The sequence below is a fragment of the Hemitrygon akajei genome, chromosome 30 (genome assembly GCF_048418815.1).
Source record: "Hemitrygon akajei chromosome 30, sHemAka1.3, whole genome shotgun sequence".
Lineage (NCBI taxonomy): Eukaryota > Metazoa > Chordata > Chondrichthyes > Myliobatiformes > Dasyatidae > Hemitrygon > Hemitrygon akajei.
In genome coordinates this window covers 31,774,118-31,786,180 of record NC_133153.1, presented here as the reverse complement: position 1 = coordinate 31,786,180, position 12,063 = coordinate 31,774,118, and the positions used below count along the sequence as shown (strand labels likewise).

The 12,063-nt window shown below is 37.1% G+C and overlaps 1 protein-coding gene across 1 annotated transcript in view; it reads left to right on the top strand.

Annotated features, from left to right (window-relative positions):
* LOC140718944 (monoacylglycerol lipase ABHD2-like) overlaps positions 1-12,063 on the top strand; it is a 91,023-nt gene that overhangs the window by 59,017 nt on the left and 19,943 nt on the right. Inside the window, exons 6-8 of the mRNA XM_073033247.1 lie at positions 3,864-4,047; positions 11,091-11,183; positions 11,723-11,836. Of these exons, the coding sequence (XP_072889348.1) occupies positions 3,864-4,047; positions 11,091-11,183; positions 11,723-11,836 (391 nt within the window). The remainder of the gene's footprint in view (positions 1-3,863; positions 4,048-11,090; positions 11,184-11,722; positions 11,837-12,063) is intronic.

Sequence of the window (12,063 nt, the reverse complement as noted above, 5' to 3'; positions counted from 1 at the left end):
CAGTTCGAATGGAGTTTTCAACATCAGTTAAATGATTAAGATTAATTAATCATTCAAGTTTTGGCATATCTGTTTTGTTTTAGTTCATTGACCCTCATAACTTCATTTAAAAATCTGAATATATAATTTTGGAATAATTGAAAGATTACTAAGATTATGTTTCACTTATTTGGAAAATTTTAGTATTAATAACTATTCACTATGACTGCATCTCAAAACAGTTTAGATGTGTAATCAAAGAGCAATGTTCTGGCTCTTATGCCGAAGCATAATTTATTTCCACTTCCTTTTTTGATTTGCAGAAAATCCCATGAGTTGCTTTTGTTTTTTGGCATTGGGTTGTACTCTTTTTCTGTCTTTTATAAAATACCATTTTGATAACTTACTCATATTTTGACCGGATTTAATCAGCCAAATACAAATGAAAAAGCTTTTCAACTATTGATGGTTACATCCCATAAATAAAAGCACAGAGCCGAAAGCAGAGACAGGTCATTTTGTTTTTAAAGTTGTATCTGTTGTTCAGTCAGGTCATGGCTGACGCCCTGTAATTAATTCTTAATTTGGATGATACAGCTTTCATTCTTTACAAATACATCTTCCATGCATGTGCCGGAAGAGCATACATATAGTTAAAAACTTATTGCTATTAGTTAAGCAAAACTTAATTTCATTTAATTCTCCTTAAATCATTCTTAACAGTTGTAAAGGATTGTACCAAGAAGACGTCCAGCTGTTTTTATTTTTTAAAGAAAGCTAGCTATTTGGAAAACCAATAAACTCTATAAGTTTATTTTGCCATGAAAACCCTTTTATTTTATTACAAATTTAGAACATGAGATTATTTTGTAAATTCTTCATTGCATTAGGTTTGACATAGCTGTTTTGGTATTGTGACTGACTAACACTCTTCTCAAGACTATCTTGACATATCGCAGGAAGATGGTGATCACTTGAGAAACTGCACAACCTATAAGCTCAGTTTGGTTTTAAGAGATGGAAAGAAATAACCCAGAAAGGCCAACACAGATGCCTTGTGCAGGAAGGCACAGAGTCGACTGTACTTCCTAAGAAGGTTGGCGTCATTCAATGTCTGTAGTGAGATGCTGAAGATGTTCTATAGGACAGTTGTGGAGAGCGCCCTCTTCTTTGTGGTGGCGTGTTGGGGAGGAAGCATTAAGAAGAGGGACGCCTCACGTCTTAATAAGCTGGTAAGGAAGGCGGGCTCTGTCATGGGCAAAGTACTGGAGAGTTTAACATCGGTAGCTGAGCGAAGGGCGCTGAGTAGGCTACGGTCAATTATGGATAACTCTGAACATCCTCTACATAGCACCATCCAGAGACAGAGAAGCAGTTTCAGCGACAGGTTACTATCGATGCAATGCTCCTCAGACAGGATGAAGAGGTCAATACTCCCCAATGCCATTAGGCTTTACAATTCTACCGCCAGGACTTAAGAACTTTTTAAAAGCTATTATTAATGCTTTTTGAGATAGTGATTTAGATGCATATCATATTTTTTTACTGAGTTAAGTATTGTATGTAATTAGTTTTGCTACAACAAGTGTATGGGACATTGGAAAAAAAGTTGAATTTCCCCATGGGGATGAATAAAGTATCTATCTATCTATCTATCTATCTATCTATCTATCTATCTATCTATCTATCTATCTATCTATCTATCTATCTATCTATCTATCTATCTATCTATCTATCTATCTATCTATCTATCTATCTATCTATCTATCTATCTATCTATCTATCTATCTATCTATCTATCTATCTATCTATCTATCTATCTATCTATCTATCTATATGGTATTGCGCTTCTTCTGAATCCATTCTCTTACTTTCTGAGATCTGATGAAGTCCCAAAGTTTCTTGCAGCTGAATCCTCTTTTTTAAAACATTTTTTTCTATGCAGACATGATTCTTCCACTGTCTTTGCCAAGAATTGCTATGGGAGTTGGAAGAGAAATGGCAATGTTAAATTTTCTTGGTTGATTCCTTCCAACATTAATGCTTTATAATTTATACAATAAAATTTATATCATAAAATTTCCTTGTTTTACTGTTTTAATCACACTAATAAAATGAACAGAAATTTTCTTCACTTGTTCCTTTTTCCTTGCATACTCACTGAGTTTTAAAATCAAGCTAATATTGCCACCTCTAATCCTACCCTTTTGTAGAAACTCAAAACTTGGGATCTCTTTGCCTATTAAATGTTTCCTTCCAACTTGGTTTTACAAATTTCAGCTGATTTTTCTGGCATTTACAACACAATAAAACATAAGACCAGAGTCTGGCTACTTGGCCCAAGTCAGCTACACCATTCCATCACAGCTGATTTGTTATCTTTCTTAACCTAATTCTCCAGCCTTCTCCTGTAACCTACCCTTACTAATCAAGAACCTATCAGCCTCTGTTTTTAAATATACATAAATATATTGCCCTCCTTGGATGCCTGTGGCTATGAATTCCACAGATTCACCACCATCTGGCTAAAGAAATCCCTCCTCATCTCTGTTCTAAAGGGGCATCCTTGTATTCACAGGCCATATAGCCATGTCCATCTCTTATTCTGGTGTTCTGCTCTGTGGGCCTTGACTCATTTTCTATTCCTTTATCATGACAAGATTAACATGATAAAGGAGTTGGTTACTTGAGGGCAACACACATAAAATGCTGGAGGAACTCAGCAGATCAGGGAGCATCCATGGAAATGAATAAGCAGTCAACATTTCAGACTATGGCCCTTCACCAGGACTGGAAAGGAAGGGGAAGGATTCCAGAATAAGAGATTGGGCGGGAGTGGGGGGGGGGGGGGTAGGGGGAGGAGGACAAGTTAGAATTGATATGGTTGGCCATGGGAAATTCTGCTTTTTGTGAATGAAGTCGAGGTGCTCGACAAAGCAGTCCTCCAGTCTATGTCAGATCTCACCAGTGTAGAGGAGGCTCCATTGAGAGCAGTGGATATGGTAGACAACACCAGTAGATTCATGGGTGATGTGTTGCCTCACCTGGATGGACTTTTTAGAGCCCTAAATGGAGGTGAGTATGAAGGTGAATGGGCAGGTGTAGCATTTCTGTTGCTTGCAGGGATGTTACCCACTTACCCCATCTTTCTGCCGCCTTAACAGGAACAGAACCTCGTCCACATTTACTACCCTATGAGGCTCTGCATTGAACACATCATCCTCCACAACTTGTGCCGTCTTCGACAGGACCTTACCACCAAACAGATCTTCACCTCTCCACACTCTCTGCTTTCTTCAGGGATTGCTCCCTCCATGATTTCCTTGTCCATTATCCCTTTGCACTAATATCCCTCCTGGCATTTGGAGGTGTATCCATCTGCAGCCTACTTGTCTGTCTGAATTACATTCTTACTTTTGTTAGCATAGTTGGGCAAAATTAAAGAATTGCAGAATATATTGACTTTTTATAAAAGAAAAATATTTGTTCAAAATTACTGTGGAAATGGTCTGTTCTGCAAACCTAGGATTTCTTAGGTACATCTTCCAACTTAAATATAGTACAGAAAGATAGAATGAAAGTGCATATAATATGGTTTACTAGTCAGCCTCAAGTTGAATTAAGAACCTTGAAAATGAATTCTAAAACATTAGCAGCATTTGCATTCTGACAATCATTGGAATTCATTAAAATATTCATTATTTTGAGCCATTTTAACCGTAAACTAGCATTTTTAAATTTGTCAGATTACTGGAACATTTGGACTGCAGTGTGTGTGAGAACTGAAGTAAAATGGTGATTTAAGTCTTCAAATAAATGGTTTGAAATTTGTTTTTATCTTCAATTGTTTTGAAAACTAATCTTTTTAAAAAATATGTGTGTAGGTTGTACGTGGGAGTTTGGCGCTATGGTAAACTACATAAAGAAAACCTTCCCTCAGACCCAGCTGGTGGTTGTGGGTTTCAGTCTTGGTGGAAACATAGTTTGCAAATTTCTTGGAGAAAATCGAGCCAATCAGGAAAAGGTTCTTTGCTGTATCAGTGTGTGTCAAGGCTACAGTGCACTACGGTAAGTTGAATTGAAATAAAAGATATATATCTATGTAGTTCTTGCCAAGGTGGAAAAAAATGTTAACTGTACTTAAAAACCAATTACCTCTTGTTGTATTCAATCCCAACCAAGACATCACTTGAAGCTGCTGGGGTTGGCTTCAGTGTACTGGAGCTAGGTAAGTACAAATAGCGAATTCCCATGTACATACGCAAAAGAACTTGGAAAAATAGTAACCAAGATTAATGCACAAGGTCAGGATCTGATCCCTCTGTGATGGTCTCCTTCATTCAATAATAAATTGACATTGGTTTAGAGCCAGGCATGAATAGTTCTTTGTATGGGGGAGCAAAACACAGGGGAGCCCTTACACCCTACAATCAGCCATTACTTCCTTGATGATGGAAAATATTGAAACTTTGGTTATGAATGTGCGGCAAGGCAGTTTAGTGGATACATAATGAGGCTAATAGTTTAGAGACCCAAGCTAACAGTTTGGAATCACAAGTTCAATTTGCTAGGAATTTTATACTAAAGGTTTAATAAAATGTGAAATGAAAAGCTGCTTTAGAGGCAACTGGACCGCAGTTGAATGCTCATTAAAAAAAATAGTGTTTCCTTTTAAGGAAAGAATGAAAGTACCCATTAACTTCTGAAAGAAGTAAGAGGTAGATGATCTGCCATTTGTTTTTTTATTTCAATATTATGATGTATAACTTTGAGATGCTTACTGCAAATGGAAGCGAATGCAGATTAGTTGAATCATGTTGACTAGGTGTTGTGAAGTATGGATTTTATGCAGATTGATCAAAGGGAATCTTTTAGACTAGTAGGGCATTTTACAGTTCAAAGTTGTGACTTTGAATGCATTGAATTAATTTTTGTACAAGCGTTCACTTGGGCCTAAGGAGACAGAAAGCTTTGTAGCATCACTTTGGGATGGCAGTTTTGAGTTCAGTTTAAGAGGAATTCTGTTCCAACTTAATGTTTCTAATGTTGCTATATATTTGAACCTTACAAATATTTAGTTGTAGAGATTCAGATTGTTTCTTTCTTTTCCCATCAGTCTTGTACGTAGCTGACACCTGAGTTTCCTTTCAAATGGATTTCAAGACGTTAGCTGTAAGCTGTTGTTTTGGTTCAGTTTGAAAGGATGTAAAAATATATAATATTTTAAAATATTTTGCCTAAACTAGTGGATCCAGTGATTCTATTTCTTGTATTCAATAAAAAGGACTTGCTGCTCGCCTACCTATTCTCTCTATGTAAATAAAGAAAATGGATTTAGTTCAACTCAGTATTCTTAGATCTTTCTGTATAAAATAGTTGTAATGTATCTGCACAATGTTGAAAAATTGTTTTTCAAATTTCTGAATTTAGCAGCGGAGGCCTTTTGAGAGGAATAGAAAGATAGCTGGTATCTTTTACCCAGCATCTAAACATCTAAAATTAGAGGAGAGGTATTTAAGATGAGAAGTGCAAGTTCAAAGGAGATGCATGGGGCAAGTTTTTTTTTAAACACAGAGTACTGGATGACTGGAATGTGGTGTTAGGAGTGGCGGGTAGAGGCAAAAACCTTAGGTTTTAAAAGGCTGTTAGGCACATGAACATGCAGAGAATGAGGCATATGGGTCATGTGCAGGCAAAAGGAATTAGTGTCAATAGGTGTTACCAGCTTAATTAGTTTGGCACAGCCTCTTGGGTCAAAGTGTCTGCTCCTATGTTGTGCTGTTCTATGTTCTTATATTCAGAACAATAAAGTGTGTCAGAGATTTATTCTAGATTCAGCAGCAAATTATATATTTTTGGAAAGTGGTGTTTTCAGAAGTGAAGAGTGTAGCAAAGCATCATATTACAGAGGATGAAATAAAAGGTTTGTAATCTTCCATAACTCAGTGCCTGGTTACAAGGTACAAGAGGCAAATGAAAAGTCTTGGAGGTTTTTATGATGTTTTTGCAAAATAATGTGTAGCAGCTGCAACTTTCCAATAAAAATTTTTTAGAACTCAACTGACAGGAATAAACTGAGAATCAACCTAGTACTTTAGAGCTGATGAAGTTCTCTGTGTAGAATTTCCTTTTATCTTCTCTAGTATTAAAATGCCAGCTTTTAATGAAGTTCTGTGGGTTTGTAAAATCCAATAATATAAGTAAGTTTATAGCACTTCTAGTGAAATGTGCGCTAAGTTTTTATCAAGATTGAAACATTCCCCTTTGGCAGAATTCCTCTATAAAATTTGAGCCCAAACAATCCCAAAATGACCTTTTTCAACATTTTCAACGGATCTTATGTTCCTCGTACACTGCATGAGACCTCTAGTGTTTGAATAACTGCACTGCAGCTTTGGAACACTAATCCCTTTAATTAAATGGTGTTGAAAATGTTTTTATTTCATTGTACAAAGTGAATGGGTTTTCATTATTTACAAGACATGCACATTGTGTTATAGAATGATCGGTATCACAAGGAAAACTGCTTGTTCCTGTCATTAGTATACAATTGGTGGTAAATTTTATCCTCTGCCCACATATGTTTGGTAGTTAAATACAGAAGCCAGAATCAGAATCAGGTTTATTATCACCAGCACGTGATGTGAAATCTGTTAACTTAGGAGCAGCAGTTCAATGCAATACGTAATCTAGCAGAGAGAAAAAAATAATAAATAAACAAGTAAATCAGTTATGTATATTGAATAGATTTAAAAAACGTGCAAAAACAGAAATACTGTATATTTTTAAAAAATTTGCCAAAGATTCAATGTTCGTTTAGGAATTGGATGGCAGAGGGGAAGAAGCTGTTCCGGAATTGCTAACGGTGTGTCTTCAGGCTTCTGTACCTCCTACCTAATGGTAAAAGCAAGAAAAGGGCTGCCTTGGATACTGGAGATCCTTAATAATGGACGCTGCCTTTCTGAGACACCGCTCCCTGAAGATGTCCTGGGTACTTTGTAGGCTAGTACCCAAGATGGAGTTGACTAGATTTACAACCTTCTGCAGCTTCTTTCGGTCCTGTGCAGTAGCCCCACCATACCAGACAGTGATGCAGCCTGTCAGAATGCTCTCCACAGTACTATAGAAGTTTTTGAGTGTATTTGTTGATATGCCAAATCTCTTCAAACTTCTAATAAAGTATAGCTGCTGTCTTGCCTTCTTTATAACTACATCGATATGTTGGGACCAGGTTAGAACCTCAGGGATCTTGACAGCCAGGAACTTGAAGCTGCTCACTGTCACCACTTCTGATCCCTCTATGAAGATTGGTACGTGTTTCTTCATCTTATCTTTCCTGAAGTCCACAATCGGCTCTTTTGTCTTACTGACGTTGAGTGCCAGGTTGTTGCTGCGGAACCACTCTACTAGTTGGCATTTCTCACTCCTGTTAGTCCTCATGTCACCACCTGAGATTCTACCAACAATGATTGTATTGTCAGCAAATTTATAGATGGTGTTTGAGCTATGCCTAGCCACACAGTCATGTGTATATAGAGAATAGAGCAGTGGGCTAAGCGCACACCCCTGAGGTGCACCGGTATTGATCATCAGTGAGGAGATGTTATTACCATTCCGCACAGATTGTGGTCTTCTGGTTAGGAAGTCGAGGATCCAATTGCAGAGGGACGTACAGAGGCCCAGGTTCTGCAACTTCTCAATCAGGACTGTGGGAAGGATGGTATTAAATGCTGAGATATAGTCGATGTACAGCATCCTAACATAAGTGTTTGTGTTGTCCAGGTGGTCTATAGCCGTGTGGAGAGCCATTGAGATTGTGTCTGCCATTGACCTATTGTGGCGGTAGGCAAATTGCAATGGGTCCAGGTCCTTTCTGAGGCAGGAGTTCAGTCTAGTCATGACCAACCTCTCAAAGCATTTCATCGCTGTCAATGTGAGTGCTACCGGACAATAGTCATTAAGGCAGCTCACATTATTCTTCTTAGGCACTGGTATAATTGTTGCCTTTTTGAAGCAAGTGGGAACTTCCGCCCGTAGCAGTGAGAGTCATGTCATGGAATGTAAACCAGCACTTTGGTTTTGCCTCAAAACATCATTTGATTTATAAAATTCAGCGTTGACTTTAAAATCTTTTCCACAGATGCTGCCAGACCTGCTGAGTTCTTCCAGCATTTTGTATGTGTTTCTCTGGATTTCCAGCATCTGCAGAATTTTCTTCTTTGTTAACTCTAAACTAGGCAGGCTGACTAAACACCAAGATATCCCCAGAAAATTTACTTCGCTTGAACAGAAGGGGTTTCAATGCTCCTTTGGCTTAGATTTTAAATAATATGTATATATGTGTATTTATTTACATATACAGAAGATTCTGGTTAATTGGGACCACTACATTTTGGCCCAATTAAGCGACTGCCCCAATTAGCTGAAGTTTCCTGGAAGTAGTTAAAAAGCTATTTAAAAAAAAGTCGAACTACCATTCAACTGAGCAACAAATTATGTACTTAAATGAAATACAGAACAAATTAGAACATACTATTGCTATAGTACTATTAAATTGTGTATTCATTCTTATAGATATTGACGGAGGAACTTTTCCTGGGAACTCTGTGGTGCTCTTTTGATTGATTGTAAATAAAATTATTGCAGACACCTAGTGCAGATAATAGACTATCTTCATACAATGTTCATTTTCATTTTCAAGATGATTGTTGATACCTACCTACAAATTCTTTGTAGTTCCTAACTTGCTGAGGTGGTGAAATCACTTCATTTCACTCCCCACTGTTTTTGACTTCTCCATGCCTGAAAGTTTGAATTGCAGTGAGCAAAATAGTTCTAAATTGTTTTACTGCTTACTTCTCAGTGATATTAAAAAAAATCCCTGCTTTTCGAACACAAACACATGCAATTGATCGCTCTAAGCCCACTGTAGTGCCTTAACGGCCACATAAATGCACACCACTGACACAATTTAGAAACTGTTCGGCAATAGTCTCCTGTCCCAATTAAGTGGCATTGTGTCCCAAATAAACAAAGGGAATCCCTGATATTTTATCCATTAGTTTATGTTCTTTAAGAGTTGTCCCAAAAAAAAGATGCTCCAATTATTTGGAATTTACTCTTAATATATACATATATATTACATATGTATCAAAAGAATGTGAAAGCCCTGTAGATTTAAAATAGACAGCTGTTTGTGTGCATATTCTGTAAAAAAAAATACATCTTATACAACACAGATGTAAATCAGAGCTTATTTGCTGTTGCTTCAGAGCTCTGAAGCTAATGCAAGTCCATCAAGCGTGGCCCTGTCTGATACAGAACAGTGATCATTTAGTCTGCGTTTTTGATGCATCAGCAGATGACTCCATAGTTGGGTCAATTTCTGGCTTGGCTTTCTGTAATTAACAACAAGAAGTAATTATTTGGAAGTAAAAACATCTGGTTGTTGCCATTCTCTTTATTGCAGCAATGTTGATTATATACAGCGGAAATCAACTTTTCTAAATATGCAGGTCGGGTACTGACTCTGCAATAAGGAATGTTACTGTTTTTAGACTCCCAATCACAAAAAAATGGCCTAATGTACATAAATTGTACTTTCTCCCTTGTGAATGTATACTAAATAAGTTGGTTGCATAATTGAATGGATTAGAAAATATTTGAAGAAATGGAAACTTTGCTTCATGAAGGTTATTCCTTCCATAGTACTTGCAGTACATATGAACCTCTCCTGATTTTCTCTGGCATTTTTGTATAATGTTATTTCTTTGGATTATTAATGCAATATCTGCTTTGTTTATTAGTTATTTAATACATGAATTTTACCACTATTCCTATGGTAGTGTAGCAGCACAAAACTTTGCAGCACAAGTGATTGGAAGATCAGGGTTCAATTCCTGCCGCTATCTGTAAAGAGTTTGTACGTTCTCCCTGTGACTGTGGATTTTCTCAGGGTTCCCCAGTTTCTTCTCATAGCCCTAATGGGTAAAAAAATTGTGGGCATGCTATGCTGGTGCTGGAAGCATGATGACACTTTGTGGAGTGTGTTGATTGTTGACACAAGCAACACATTTCACTATATGTTTTGATGTACGTGACAAATAAAGCTAATCTAATATAATGTCTGCACAAGCTCAGATTAGAGGATGTTTCCTATAGTGCGGCATTCTAGGACCAGAGGGAACAGCCTCAGAATACAAGGACATCCCTTTAGAACAAAAATGAGGGTGAATTTCTTTAGCTAGATAATGGAATAAAATGCCACAGATACCGATGGAGGCCAGATCATTGGGTATATTTGAAGCAGAGCTTGATAGGTTCTTGATTTGTCAGGCATCAAAGGTTACAGGGACAAGGCAGGAAAATGAGATTGAAACGGAATTGTAAAAAATCAGCCATGAAGAAATAGCAGAGCACACACGATGGGCTGAATGAGCTAATACTGCTCCTATGTCTTATCCTCAATTATAGCAGAATTGTTGCAAGTTATTTATTGAAGTGGTTATTTTTATGAAGTCTGCTGTTGTGGCAATTGCCATTGTCTAGATTGAGGACCAGTTCCCTTTTGAGTAAGCCAATAGTCAGGTCAAAAATGAATAAGGGGAAATCAATTAACTGAGTAATGTACATCACACAGTCATGGTGTTGAATTTTGTAAGGGTTACAAGGCTCCAAAGTTTTATTATCCTAAAAGGAATCATTTGGTGTAAAAAAAACACACCACAAGAGTGTAAGGTGTAGCCTTTTGGGATATGTCAGGAGTAAATTTTGGATCTGTAGTGATTTACTAGATCGGTAGATTAGATGCACCCTAGAAAAGTTGTACTGAAGATGCCAGGAGTGCTAATTGTCCAACAGACAGGAAACTGCTGCTTGCCTCCTGGGCAGGAATGTCAGGACTGTGCCAAAGAACTTCCTGAGAATTGAAATCCAGGTTTTTAGCTAGCTGTAAATGTAGATAATAGAACGTTACTTCACTTCTTAAATTTGTAATGAGGTCCGATTCTATCTGTCTCTTAACTTACTGGAGGAACCAGCTTTGTATAATACCTCATGAATGGAGTGTTTATGTTGTTGTACCTTATGCTTAAGGTTTTTGTTTTTCTCAGGGCACAGGAAACTTTCCTGCAGTGGGACCAGTGTCGGAGATTTTACAACTTCCTAATGGCAGACAACATGAAAAAGATTATTTTATTTCACAGGTGACCTTTATTTTCATTGTTAATTTTCTTTTGTGATTATAGATGCATTTGAAAATTAAGTGATCCTTACTGAACAAGAGCAACTTATGTAGCAGCCAATTAGTAAAGTGTTATTGCATAATTATGTGCTCACTGAAGGGAAAGCTTGCAGGTCCTCCACAGTCCTCCCTACTTATGGCAGGGTTCTGTTCCTGAGAACTCTTTGTCACCTGATTTGTTCACAAGTTGAACTTCGACCATGAACTGAATTACAACATGGAATAAGATGCCTGCAGAGGTGAGATACCCCAGAGGAATAGATAGTCTTGGAGAAGCATTTTAAATGTTAGTTTTCCATTCCTAATAATAAAGCTAATGTAAAGAATTTTAGCCTAGGCCTATATTTAATAGTTTAAATAAAGTTGACTTTGTTACAAATTTGAAATAAGATGGTCTTAGTGGTTAATATCTGTTCATGATCTTAGGCTTTTTCAATTGTTTTCTGTGAATATTAATGAATAATTTAATGTTCTGTTCTTGGTTTTAATATTTTGTTGCAGAAAAATATTGTTTGGGGAAAACGGTTGCAAATCACCTAATGCTCTGGTAGATGTAGATCTGAGCAAACTTTACACAGCAACTTCCCTCATGCACATTGATGACAACATCATGAGGTAAGTGACGATCTATTTCTGTGGTACTGAAAGTGATCTTGCCTCTTAAAAGTTGTAGTTTACCATCTCTATAGAAGTTCAGCCTATTAATCTAAATTAATCTAATTAATCTAATATTAATCTCCAGCAAATTATGAAGGGAGTGCTACATAGGTGGAGGTGATTGTTCAGATGTATATCGAAATGTCCGTGAATTTCAATGAAAACCCTGACACCAAAACTACAGT